Source organism: Vidua chalybeata, chromosome 24 (genome assembly GCF_026979565.1).
Source record: "Vidua chalybeata isolate OUT-0048 chromosome 24, bVidCha1 merged haplotype, whole genome shotgun sequence".
Classification (NCBI taxonomy): domain Eukaryota; kingdom Metazoa; phylum Chordata; class Aves; order Passeriformes; family Viduidae; genus Vidua; species Vidua chalybeata.
Genome location: NC_071553.1, coordinates 4,268,319 through 4,282,190, shown reverse-complemented (window position 1 = coordinate 4,282,190; position 13,872 = coordinate 4,268,319). Strand labels below are relative to the sequence as shown.

At 56.1% G+C, this 13,872-nt stretch overlaps 1 protein-coding gene across 2 annotated transcripts in view; it reads left to right on the top strand.

Moving 5' to 3' along the window:
* Positions 1-13,872, top strand: part of SOX13 (SRY-box transcription factor 13) — a 39,567-nt gene that overhangs the window by 16,534 nt on the left and 9,161 nt on the right. For both annotated transcript variants that reach the window (XM_053963901.1, XM_053963900.1), the window contains exon 2: positions 13,275-13,476. In XM_053963901.1, coding sequence (XP_053819876.1) covers positions 13,276-13,476 — 201 coding nt within the window. In that variant the 5' untranslated portion in view covers position 13,275. The remainder of the gene's footprint in view (positions 1-13,274; positions 13,477-13,872) is intronic.

The following is a 13,872-nucleotide window of genomic DNA, read 5'->3' as shown; positions in this document are numbered from 1 at the left end:
CCAAGCCTGAAATATTTGAAATTTCACCTCTCCACATTTACTGCAGGTGGTGGCTGCTCCTCCTGCCACCTTTCCCTGTCCCTTATCACACTGGGACAAGATAAGAAGCCACCTGAGGAGCCCCAGCTGAAATCCGGTTTTGTTATTTGAATTCTGGTGCAGGCAGCCCTGGCTGCTCATTGTGGGGTGGAAAGAGGAGAGGAGAGAAATTAAATATTTATATATAATATAAATTAAATATGGCCAAGGGAGCTGGAAGGCAGCACTCGATCCTCTGCTGGGGGGAACGGGGCTGGCACGAGCCGGGCACTGCCAGGAGGGGCAGGAGGAGGAGCTGGAAGGGAGGAATTTGGGATTTGGAAGGGAGGAATTTGGGATTTGGAAGGGAGGAATTTGGAATGGGAAAAAAAAAATCAGAATTTGAAAGGGAAAAATTTGGAATTTGGAAAGGAGGAATTCAGGAGTTTGGAAGGGAGGAATTTGGAATTTGGAAGGGATAAATTGAGGATTTGGAAGGGAAAAAGTCAGAATTTAAAAGGGAGAAATTCAGAATTTGGAAGGGAGGAATTCAGGATTTGAAAAGGAGAAATTCAGGATTTGGAAGGGAGGAAATCGGGATTTGGAAGGGAAGAATTTGGAAGGGAGGAATTCAGGATTTGGGAGGGAGGAATTTGGGATTTGAAAAGGAGGACTTTGGGATTTGGAAAGGAGGAATTTGGGATTTGGAAAGGAGGAATTCAGGATTTGGGAGGGAGGAATTTGGGATTTGAAAAGGAGGACTTTGGGATTTGGGAAGGAGGAATTTGGAATTTGGAAAGGAGGAATTTGGGATTTGGGAGGGAGGAATTTGGGACCTGGAAGGGAGGAATTTGGGATTTGGAAGGAAAGAATTTGGGATTTGGAAAGGAGGAATTTGGGATTTGGAAGGGAGGAATCGGTGCTGTTGTTGCTGCTGTCCCAGCCCGGCCCCCAGAACCGAAGTTTTCCTCTGTTGGACAGTCCTGGGCCACCACGGCTTTGTCCCAGCAGAGGCCACCAACAACCCAGTGCCAGCGCTGGCCACCCTGCCACCCCCGGGGCGCTGTGTCCCCTCCTGTCCCTGCTCAGGATGGGGACAGCTCTGCAGAGGGGCTGGCACGTGTCACCCCTGGTGTCCCCTGCGTGGGGACAGCGAGATGGGCGCAGCAGGACTGGGGGACACAGAGGGACACTGAGGTGACCTCAGTCACTGCAAGAAGAATTGGGGACCACAGGGACACTGAGGTGACCTCGGTCACTGCAGGAGAGGCTGGGGACACAGAGGTGACTTCAGTGGGATTGGGGACACAGAGGGACACAGAGGTGACCTCGGTCACTACAGGAAGAATTGGGGACCACAGGGACACTGAGGTGACTTCAGTCACCAAGAGAAGGGTTGGGGACACAGAGGGACACAGAGGTGACCTCAGTCACTACAGGAGGGGCTGGGGACACAGAGGGACACAGAGGTGACTTCAGTGGGACTGGGGACACAGAGGGACACAGAGGTGACTTCAGTGGGACTGGGGACACAGAGGTGGCCTCAGTCACCAAGGGAGGGTCGGGGACACAGAGGGACACAGAGGGGAGCTCCAGATGGGGCAGCAGGGTCACTGTCCCCTCCAACAGCCCCCTGGGGTCACCTGCTGTGGGGACAGCTTGGAAAATCCTCTGCCCTGACCCTGGGAATGCCAGAGCTGGGACTGGCAGAAATTTGGAATGGCAGAACCAGGATTGGCAGAGCTGGGATTGGCAGAGTTGGGAATGGCAAAGCCGGGACTGGCAGAGCTGGGAATGGCAGAGTTGGAATTGGCAGAGTTGGGAATGGCAGAAATTGGGAATGGCAGAGCTGGGACTGGCAGAGTTGGGATTGGCAGAGTTGGGACTGGCAGAAATTGGGAATGGCAGAGCTGGGACTGGCAGAAATTTGGAATGGCAGAACCAGGATTGGCAGAGTTGGGAATGGCAGAAATTGGGAATGGCAGAGCTGGGACTGGCAGAAGTTTGGAATGGCAGAGATGGGAATGCCAGAGCCGGGAATGGCAGAGCCGGGACTGGCAGAGCTGGGAATTGCAGAGCTGGGAATGGCAGAGCTGGCAGAACTGGGACTGGTAGAGCCGGGACTGGCAGAGCTGGGAATTGCAGAGCTGGGAATGGCAGAGCTGGCAGAACTGGGACTGGAAGAGCCGGGACTGGCAGAGCTGGGAATTGCAGAGCTGGGAACGGCAGATCCCGAGCAGGGCGGGCGCTGGGGAATGCCAGAGCCCGGCCTTATCTTTTGTCTGGAACAATGGAGGGCTCGGCCCTATTGTTCTCCTCTCCCGCCCGGCGGAAAGCGGGGTCCCCCGGGGCAGGGGCTGGCTCGGGAGCGTGCCCGGATCCGTGGCAGGGACGGGCGGGGGTGGCACGGGTGGCACGGACCCCTCGTGGTGCTGCTCCGGCGAGTTCCCGCAGGGAGCCCTTTCCCGCTGGCTTTCCATGAGGAATTGAGGAGCAGGGGAGGTCCCCTGCAGAGCCCAGCTGCAGGCTGGGCAGGGCAGGGCAGAATTTGCTGCTTTTCGGGGCTCTTTTAGGGATTTGGGTTCTCAGGTCTCCGCAATCCCGTACCGGCTCCATCCTGCTGCCTTTCCTCTGGTTTGTGGCTCCGTGCTGGGAATCTGGCCGGGGAAACCACATTTTTGGATATGGGATTTGTGTGTTTCCCCCCCAAAAAAAAAGCTCATCCTGGGGGCTGGCAAAGCTGGCGCAGCCCAGGGAACAGGCAGAGGAGCCTGGGACCCCTCGGGCTGCAAGCACAGCCCCAAAAGCCCCCCCAGATCCTTTTGTTTTCCCAGGGGCGAGCAAAACATCCCAATTTCTTGGGGCCAGGCTGGGATGGGCCCCTGGAGGGCAGAGCTGCCAATTCCCGCTGCTCAGGGAGCCCAGGGGACATCGGGATGGGGCAGGGGGGGTGACACAGGTGCCACCAGCACCGTGAGCCCCTCGTGTGCTGTGGGACACGGGGAGCCCCAGTTTGGTACCCCATCCCAAATGGGGAGGGCTGGCAGCTTCTGGTCTGTGCTGGGTTTTTGTTGTGCAGTGAAAAACATCCCAAATCCCTCGTTCCCAAATCCCTCGTTCCCAAATCCCTTGTTCCCAAATCCCTCTGCTCCCCCCGAGGTGAGGAGCCCATCCCAGAGCTGAATTTGCTGGGGTTTAATTCCCCCAAACCCAGCAGGGAGAGGAGGGGAGAGGCCCAAACCCCAAACCCATCCCTTTGGGATTGTGGTGGTCTGGAGGTCGCTGCTCCCAAATCCCTTTGGATCCCGCAGCGGGACACGAAGTGGGGTTGTCCCAAACCTCAAATCCCAAACCCCAGAAGCAGGGGGTGTCTCTCTGAGCTGAAATAATGCCCAAGAAAATGACAAAATGGTGACAGCAATGGCTGCCAGGCCCTCCTGCAGCTCCTCGCACACGTGAGGCCGCGGAAGCGCCGCCGCCGCCGGATGCTCGGCGTCACCCAAGGTGGGGGATGAGCTCAGGAACCCAAACCCGCACCCCAAACCGGGACAAACGTCACCAAAACAGCCCTGGCTGAGCGGGGCAACGGGGCCAGAAATGTTCTGCTCATGGGGTTTCATCCAACCCCATCCGTCCCTGACTGCTGTGAGCCGGAGCCCGGCGGGAACGGGGTCAGGGCTGCCTTTGGGCAGGGATTTGGGGCAGGGGGTGATTTGGGACAGGAGATTATTTGGGGCAGATGATTTGGAGGCAGGAGATGATTTTGGGGCAGGAGATGATTTTGGGGCAGATTATTTGGGGAGAGGAGATGATTTTGGGGCAGTTGATTTAGGGCAGGAGATGATTTGAGGGCAGGAGATGATTTTGGGGCAGATGATTTTGGGGCAGGAGATGATTTTGGGGCAGATGATTTGGGGAGAGGAGATGATTTTGGGGCAGAAGATGATTTGGGGACAAGAGATGATTTTGGGACAAGAGATGATTTTGTAGCAGGAGATGATTTGGGGCAGAAGATGATTTTGGGACAAGAGATGATTTGGGGACAGGAGATGATTTTGTAGCAGGAGATGATTTGGGGCAGGAGATGATTTTGGGGCAGGTGAGGAGCAGCCAGTGGCACCTTTTCCCTCAGAGTGAGGTTCATGGCTCCTGGGGCAGCTCCCAAAACACCAGGGAAAAAAAAAAAAAATCCCATTGCTGCAACATGAAGCAACCCCAACATCTGGAGCTCCCCATGCCCCGAATTTGGACAAATTTGGGAAGTGTCCCCATGTCCCTCCATGTCCCCTTTTGGGGACAATCTGGAGCTGAGGACACGTTTGCTGCAGCTCAGGACGCCGAGCACAGGGACCCCAAAGGTTTCCGGGGCGCTGCCGGCTGCGGCTGTGGGGCGGAAACGCGGCCCCATAAGATTTTGGGGTGTGATTGCGGGCTTGGGTGCTGAGGGTGACAGAGCCCAGGGCTGGCTCTGAGCACCCTTGGGTGCTCCTGGGTGTGCCCAGCACTCCTGGGAAACTCCAGGTGGGATTGGGGCCCACCAGTGGGGAAATACTGGGTTAGTGGAAGGTGGGAAATGCCATAAAAGGTCAAGAGCGGGGGGTTACGGATATGGGGTTTGGCATGGGATGGGCACCCCAAACTCCTGGGTTGTTTTGACTGGGATGAGCTCCCCAAAAACCTGGAAAAATAAGGAATTATTGGAAGGTGTAAAATTCCATGAAAGCTCAAGGATGGGGGGTTATGGACTGGGATGGACACCCCAAAAACCTGGAAAAATAAGGAGTTGGAAGTTGGAAGGTTTAAAATCCCATGAAAGCTCAAGGATGGGAGATTGTTGGCATAAGATGGACACCTCGAAAACCTGGAAAAATAAGGAATTATTGCAGGGTGTAAAATCCCATGAAAGCTCAAGATTTGGGGGGTTATGGACTGGGATGAACTCCCCAAAAACCTGGAAAAAATAAGGAATTATTGGAGGGTGTAAAATCCCATAAAAAGCTCAAGAGTTGGGGGTTACAGATATGGGATTTTACATAGGATGGACACCCCAAACTCCTGGAAAAATAAGGAATTATTGGAAGGTTTAAAATCCCATGAAAGCTCAAGGATGGGGGGTTATGGACTGGGATGGACACCCCAAAAACCTGGAAAAATAAGGAGTTGTTGGAGGGTGTAAAATCCCATAAAAGCTCAAGGATGGGAGATTGTTGACTGGGATGGACCCAAAGTTCTGCACATCCCCAAGGCCACCCATGGGTTTCCCATGGAAAAAGGGTTTGGGAAGAGCTTCCCTCCCGCTGACAGCTGTGGGGCAGGAGGGTGAGCACCACTTTGGGGTTTTTTTTTCCCCAGCGGGGCCAGGAAAAGGATCAAAAGTCTTGGCCCTCCCTCTCTGTGGCGACAGGAAAATCTGCTTTAAAACCTGCTTGAAATTCTGCTTTAAAACCTCCTTGAAATTCTGGTTTAAAGTCAAGGTTTAAAACCAAGCACGCTTTTAAAAGTCTCGATTAAAATCTTGTTTGCTCGCTCAGCGCCTCGAGCCCGAGCCCCCCACCCCCGGGGCCGTGCCTGGAAACGCTGAGTGACAGAAGTGACACAAAAACGCCACCGAGATCGGCCACCCCGATAAACCCCGCTCTGGGGCCAGGGCAGGGCAGCTGCCGGGGCAAGGAGGGAGCCGTGCCAGGCTCGCCGTGCCAGGCTCGCCGTGCCAGGCTCGCCGTGCCAGCCTCTGGGTGAGTTGTCCCTGTCCTCGCCGTGGGTTTTCCTTTCTTTCCCTGGCTTTTGCCACTTTTTGAATTTCATTCCCGCCGTCGGTGGCTCGGGGTTCGATTCGAGGGGTTCGTTTGGGAGCTGCTCCAGGGGTTTCTGCTGGATCCCGAGGATCTGGAGCTCCCCCAGAACCCCTCTGTGGGTCATGGGGCTGATCCAGCCCCGCTGGGTTTGGGATAAAGGCTCAGCACCCACAGTCCAGGGGGGTTTTGCATGCAAAGCATTTTTTTTTTAAAGTTTATTTCTGATGCAGAAAAAAAAAAAGGGTAAATCCCCGTTTTTCAGAGCGCCAGGATTGCCTCTGTTAAAGAGGGAACGTTTTGGGGTTTTTTAGGGTTTTAATGCAGGGGGGGTGCGAAGAGCAGAGGAAAAAGGGGCATTAAAAAAAAAAAAAGAGGTTTTGCTTTTTCCTAGAGGTTTAGACCTGTGATTTTTCTGGGAAGGAAACTTTGTGCTTTCAGACTTCTCCCCACCACCCCTGCCCTGGATTTCCCTTTCCCTAAAGATCCCTCCAGCCCCACAGAATTCCCTGGACATGGACCCCGCAGAGCCGGAGGTGCTGCAAGGAGCCTTTTCCTTACGGATTTATCTCCTCGAGGGGCAGAACCATCCCAAAGCTCCCAAAGTCTGCTCGGGGGGCCGGGAAACGGGAATGACCAGCGCTGCTCCCGGGGCCATCACGTGGCTCGTCCTGGGATTGTTCCCGGGATTGGGGAAGGAGGGGGGGATTTAGTGGGGTTGGAAATAATTCCAGCGGAGTTTCCTCCGCTTCCCTGATGAGATCATTCCCGGCTCATAAATCCCGCGGCCAGGAAGTTCCACCTGAGGTTCAGGCGGGTTTTTTTTTTTTTTTTTTTCCTCCTTCCCCTCCTCTTTCAAACCGTCCCTACAGCAAAAGGAAAAATGTGTTTGGGTTGTGGCTGCGAACGGGGTGGCTCTGGGCCAGGGAAGGATCCGGCGGCTTCCAGGGATTGGGTTTTATTTGGGTAATTATGTTCCAAGGATTGGGTTTTATTTGGGTAATTATGTTCCAGGGATTGGGATTTATTTGGGTAATTATGTTCCAGGGATGGGGTTTTCTTTGGGTAATTATGTTCCAGGGATGGGGTTTTTAATTTGGATCGTTATGGACCTCCTGGCTGGGTTTTGTCAGGCAGGCTCATGCGAGGCAGAATCCCTGGATTTGGGGTTGGGAAGGAAGGTCTCAGCTGGTTTTGGGATCCTAAAGGATAAAGGCCCTTGGAGTAGTGGGAAAGCAGAGGGAGATGGGAATTCTCCACCCAAAGGGACACTGGGATGGGTCCCAGAGCTCCGGGATGGACCCAACAGATCCTGGTGCACACCGGGGATGTGTGGGACATGGATCCTGATCCCAGTGATGTGTGGGGCACGGATCCTGATCCCAGTGATGTGTGGGGCACGGATCCTGATCCCAGTGATGTGTGGGGCACGTATCCTGATCCCAGTGATGTGTGGGGCACGAATCCTGATCCCAGTGCCCACAGGGAATGTGTGGGGGCTGACTCATCCTTTCCAGGCTTTGTTGGGAGCTTTGTTTCCCCACTCCTGTCCCCCCCACTGGATCCTGCAGGACACAGGGAGGACAAGCCCCAGGGGATGGGCTGGATTTGGCCAAGAGGGACAATCCCATGGGAAAAGCAGGAATGGGGCCGCTGGGGGCAGAGGCTGATCTGCAGTTTGTTCCTCATCCCATTTCCTGGGACAGCAGGATCCTGGGGTTTATAGGGGATGGGAAACATCCCTGATGGAGAACATGGAGCATCCCACGGAGATGCTCCTCTTCCCCTTGGCCCAGCCTGGGAATTCCCCTTTTCCTCCCTGCCTTGCATTTGAGAGAAGTTAGGGATGATTCCCTGTTAACTTCCCTCTTTCCTCAAGTTTTGGAGAGTGGGATTATATTGGATTTTCCCCCAGAACTCTGCAGGAATTAATCAGGGCGATGTGCACTTCATTAATAACCCTGGGTATGGCCTGGATGCCTTCAGAAGGGGCGGGCTGGGGTTTTTTTGGGGGGATAGAATTGCTAAAAATGGCTGTAACTTCTTTGGGATTCAACCTGGACACCTGGATTGTTCCTTTCCGTCTTAAAAGATGGAAAATTGATGCTGCACCCCCCCCAAAAAAAAAAAAAAAAACAACAAACCATAATGGGGCTGTGCTGAGACAATTCCAGGGGTGAGGAGGGGACATCCCTCCATGGGGACACCAGGATGGGGACAGAGGGGACCTGGTGGAACTGGAGGTGGCACAAGCAGAGGGGTGACCCCGAATCCTTCCTGTGCCGGCGCCGTGCCCTGACCCCGTGGGGACATTTCCGGATGTTTCCAGAGGCCGTTTGTCCTTCGGAGAAGGATGAATCGCCTTCAGGGTGCTGAGGATGGACAAACACCCGCCTGGTTCGGGGGGACAGCGGGAAATCCCAGCTCCTGCTCACCCCAAAGGCCGTGCCAGGATGGGAAGGGACATTTGGGGTCTGGGGGTCTCTCTGGGACGGGGATTTTCCCTTGGGAAGGACTCGCCAGGCGATTCCCATCCTGTCCCTGGCTGCCCCATCCTGCTCCTGCTGCCCCTCGGAGCATCCCCCTCCCCGAATCCCCCGTGGCCACCAAAAATCTCCCATCTCACAGCGGATCTCCCATCTCACAGCGGATTTTGCAGCTTTTCCGGCGCCCCGAGCTCTCTGGGCAGGGGAACTTTGGGTTTTTCTGCTGCCGAGCGCAGGTCAGGTGTCGAGAACGTGGAGGCGGCCGAGGATGGGGCTGAGCCCAAATTTGGAGCGTTTCCGCTGCTGCTTTGTGGGGTGGCAGGCTGGGGACAGAGCCCGGGCAGGGGACACGGGCTCTGAGCAGTGACACGTGGGGCTGTGGCTCTCACGTGCTGCTGGTGGCATTTCTGAGTCCAAAAACCCTCATCCCGTTGCCTTTTGGGGTTATAAAATTATTTTTCAGAACCAGAAAGCCTTGAGGACACAGCCCTGGAAGGGCACATGGGCTCTGAGCAGTGACACGTGGTGCTGCGGCTCTCACATGCTGCTGGTGGCATTTCTGAGTCTAAAAACCCTCATCCTGTTGCCTTTTGGGGTTAAAAAATGATTTTTCAGAACCAGCAAACCCTGGTGGTGGTGATGCCATTTCTGGGGCTGAAAACCCTTTGCCTTTTGAGTTTAAAAAAAAGATTTTTCAGAACCAGAAAATCTTGAGACAACCCTGGAAGGGGACATGGGCTCTGAGCAGTGACACGTGGTGCTGTGGCTCTCACGTGCTGCTGGTGGCATTTCTGGGGTTGAAAACGCTCCTTCCGTTGCCTTTTGGGGTTAAAAACCAATTTTTCAGAGCCAGCCAACCCTATGGCTCCGACATGTTGGTGCTGGTGCCATTTCTGGGGCTGAAAACCCTCATCCCGTTACCTTTTGGGGTTCAAAAATAATTTTTTTCCACACCATTAAACCCTGGGGTCTTGCATTTCCTCATCCACGCTTCTCCCACCCCCCGTGGATGGACAACACATCCCACCACCCCCACCAGGGCCACCAGGGAACGACCCCAAATCCCAAATCCCGGGATGCTCTGCATCCCTGGGGAAGGGACAGCAGCCCCATGAACTTCCCCCAGGCAGGGACATCGGCCACCCCTGGCCACGGGCACGGCGGAGCAAACATCCATTCTTTTCTCTTGGAAGACACCCGGGGCGGAAACGCTTGGAAGCGGCCCCGAAAGGACATTCCAAGTCTGGCAGGAAAGCGGCCCCGCTCGTCTGGCAGGAGATGGGCTATTGTCTGTCCCGGTGGCCGGCCGGGATTCCTCAGGTCCTGCCTGGAAGAGGAAAATCTCCGTGTGTGTCTTTATTTTTTCCTCTGCCCTCTCCCAGGGGTGTCGGGGCTGCTGCTCGTGCCGGTGTTGCTGCTCTGGTGTTTCCTCCTTGGATTTTTCCCCCCCCCCCGGTTTTGCTCGGTTTCCTGGGCTCTGGTGGCGGGATGAGGTTTTTTTTGGGATGATTGGGCACCACGTCGGGCTCCTGAAGGGAAGAGATGTGGATGGAGAGCTTTGGGAGGGAGGAGAGCAAAAGCTCCAAGAGCTGGGACAACCTGCTGGGCAGGAGAGGGCAGGGTCATCCCGAAAATCTGGGCACGCAGCTCCCCCAGCCAACTCGCCAAGGGTCTCTTTGCTGTCCCTGGGGTGGGATTGTCCCCAAATTGAGCCCCGAGGCAGCAGTGATGTGACACGGGGTGAGGGACCTTGGTGGCTCTTGGATTGCCGAGATCCTGCGGTGCCAGGAGCTCGGCATCTCTTGCTCTCCACATCTCTTAGATCCCCAGACTCCTGCAGCTCTGGAATCTCGTTGCTCATTGAATTCCCAGACTCCTGCAGCACCAGGGTCTTGGTGTCTCTTGGATCCCAAATTCCTGCGGTGCTGGGATCTCAACATCTCCTGGATCCCAAACTCCTGCAGTGCTGGGATCCCAACATCTGGATCCCAAACTCCTGTGGTGCTGGGATCTCAGCATCTGGATCCCAAACTCCTGCAGTGCTGGGATCCCAACATCTGGATCCCAAACTCCTGCAGTGCTGGGATCCCAACATCTGGATCCCCAAACTCCTGCAGCACTGGGATTTTGTCATCTCCTGGATCCCAAACTCCTGAAGTGCCAGGATTTTGGCATCTCTCGGATCCCCAAACTGCTGCCGGGCAGGGTGGGGGTTTTCTGGCACCTCATCCCCTTTTCCCGGCCCCTGGAGCTGTTCTGCTCCACACAGCCGGGGCCGATAGGATCAGGCCTGGCTGGCGGGCAGGAAGGGTGGCACGGCCACCGGGAGAATTGCAGGACGTGCCGTTCGCGGGTACGAACAGGGAACTACGAGCTGTCACCATCCCGAAAATCTTGGAGTTGCCGGGCTGGGATTGAGAGGAAAGGTGAAATATGGGAATTTCAGGGCTTTGCTGCTTGTGGGATGAGCCCCCAAAAAGCTGTGAGGGAAGGAAGCATCCCATGAGGATTCGGGAGCTGTTTCCATCCTCCGGGCTGGCACTTTCCATCCCAACCCCATTCCCTCCCTTCCTCCCCACCCTGCATTTAATGGGGAACATTAAAAACCAAGAAGATCCCTTTCAGTGCCGGTGCCAGGGCGATTGTTCCGTGCCCATTGTGTGCCCCAGGCAGCCCCGGAGCCCACACCTGAGTCCCGCCCGGAACGAGATAACAGCGCTTTTCCCCTTTTCCCTTTTTTTTTTTTTTTTGTTTGCTCGGCAGGGTGGATAATGAACCCCCAAGGAGGCCCCTTTCAAACACGGCCCCATTAAAGCGCTGGCCCCATTTTAAGAGTGAACTTCCAGTGGCACCGGGAGGTGAAGCACAAAGGGAACGGGACCTGCGGGAGGGCTGGGATGGGATTTTGTGCCTGGCTCAAACCGAAGCCATTGCTCCGTGCCGCGGTGCTGCTGTTGCAGCATCCCAAACTTACAAAATTTGGAATTTTTTTTGCGTGGGAAAAACACCCAGAAAGCTGGGAAAAAAAAAAAAGCAATTTCACGCACACCTGAGGTGCTGTGTGTTCCTGCCTCAGTTTCCCCACCTATAACCTCCCCACAAGGCAAATCCTTGCTGGAGCGGGCACAGCTTCCCACCGTGTCCGGTCCTTCCTGGCGATGGATTTTGGGGGCCGGGTGGCCCCGGCCAAGGTGAGCCGGGGCAGGAAGGGGCGCCGCAGGATGCGGCAGCCCCCGGGCGATGCGGGGCCGGGAGGAAACCCGGCGGGTTTGTTCGGCGGAGGGCGAGGGAACCGAGATTAAAAAAAGGCCCGCTAAAATCAGAAAGGCTGGCGAGCACAGTGCCCTATTGTGGAGCTGTCACACTTCCCTTTACTTTATTGCTTTTGTCCAACACCCCATTGTTCCACTTCCTTTTGTCCCCTATTCACAGCCCTGGCTTTTCATTACCCAGCCGGCCTTGTTGTTTTCATTTCTTTTGTTTGAAGTTCCTGAGAGGAAGGTTTTATTTTCAGCCGTTTGATTAATTCGCAGCTTGAGCCGGGCTTTGTTTGTTATGTAATTGCTGCCCCCAAGCCGGGCGGCCCAGCTCAGCCCTCCCCATCCCCGCTTTGCACCCCCAAACTGGTTTAGGGGCTCCTGATGGGGGTCTGGGTGGTGAGAGGGTGCTGGGGTTGGGGTGGCAGCCCCCAGGCAGGTGCTGTCCCCATCGCAGGGCAGTCCCACAATCCCAGCAGTGGCCGGGGTCAATCCCTTCCTCAGCAGCCTCCTTTTCCCATTATTCCCGCGGAAAGGCGAGGACAATGCTTCTTCCCGTCCTTGCTGTGTGGTGTGAGGCTTGGTGGCCACGAAAGGCAAATGCCCCGTGGTCACCACTGGCCCTGGCGCTCGCTCTTGGCACCCCTGGCACCCGGAGCGAGCAATAGGACACGTTTTTGGGGTCCCTGTGGGGTGGCACAGCCCGTTCCCTATAAAACTCATCGCCATCCCTGCGGTGCCCATCCGGCAGCGCTGGGACGGGGATGGGCACCCACAGGGGTTTTGTGGGACCAGGGAGAGCCATTCCCGGGGCCAGCCCCTTGTCCTGGCAGGGTCTTGGCTGGTGCTGTGCCAGGGGGTCCTGGAAGAGCTGTTCTGGTGGCCAGTCCCAGGTCCATCCCATGCCAGGGACTTCTGGAGGAACCATTCTGGTGGCCAGTCCCGGGTCCATCCTATGCCAAGGACTCCCAGAGGAGCTGTTCTGGTGGCCAGTCCTGGTCCCATCCCATGCCAGGGACTTCTGGAGGAACCATTCTGGTGGCCAGTCCCAGGTCTTTCCCATGGCAGGGACTTCTGCAGGAACGGTTCTGGTGGCCAGTCCCAGGTCCATCCCATGCCAGGGGTTCCCGGAGGAGCCGTTCTGGTGCCGTTCCAGCCGTTGTTGGGCAGAGCCAGGATTTCCACTTCCCGCTGGATCGGGAAAGCCGTGGCTGCTCCGATGGCTTTCTGGGCACGGCTCCTGGAGCAGTGAGGGACCCTGGGGCTGCTGGTCCCTGTCATCCTGAGCCTGGGCTTGCTGGATGTGGCATGAAGGTCCCTCAAGCTGTCCCTCACTCCCAATCTCTGGGATCTCTGGACTGCCTTTAGGAATTCATTCCTCCATCCCAAGGTGTGAAGGGTTGGTTTCCCCAAGGATTGAGCCCCAAAAACTTGGAAAACCAGGAACAAGATCTCCCAGGGTGTGAAGGGTTGGTTTCCCCAGGGATTGAGCCCCAAAATCTTGGAAAACCAGGAACAAGATCTCCCAGGGTGTGAAGGGTTGGTTTCCCCGAGGATTGAGCTCCAAAAACCTGGAAAACCGGGAACAAGAGCTCAGCTTTGCCCGGGGCAAACCCCAGGGACGCTGTCCTTGCACCGTGGGGCACCGCAGTGTGGGGCCAGGCTGGGAGAGGCGTGCCCACGCCCGGGGGTGGCCGTGGTGACGTCCCTGCTGTCCGCAGGATGTCCATGAGGAGCCCCATCTCTCCACCCCCGGAGCTGGATGGAGCGGGCACCATGGTGAACTGCGCCGTCAAGACGGAGGAGAAGAAGGAGGGCGGCCCCGAGACCCCCCCGGGGGCTGCCCCCGGCGCCGAGCCCCGGCCCCACGACCCCCCAGGGCCACCACCCAGGGATGGCACCGAGCCCCAGGCCCTGCCACAGGTGGGTGTGACAAAGGAGGTGCTGTCCCCAGCCCTGCTCCAGACCCTCCATCCCGTGGGGGAGGCGGTGGCTTCTCCCCCGTGTGGTTTTTCCTCATCCCGAGGAATTGAAACGGAAATCTGAGGCTCTCCCAAGGTTTTTTTGGCTGCTCTTTTGAGCCCAAAAATCTTGGAAAACCAGGAACAAGATCTCCCGGGGTGTGAAGGGTTGATTTTCCTGAGGATTGAGCCCCAAAAACCTGGAAAACCAGGAACAAGATCTCCCAGGGTGTGAAGGGTTGGTTTCCCCAAGGATAGAGCCCAAAAAACCTGGAGAACCGGGAACAAGATCTCCCAGGGTGTGAAGGGTTGATTTTCCTGAGGATTGAGCCCCAAAAACCTGGAAAACTGGGAATAA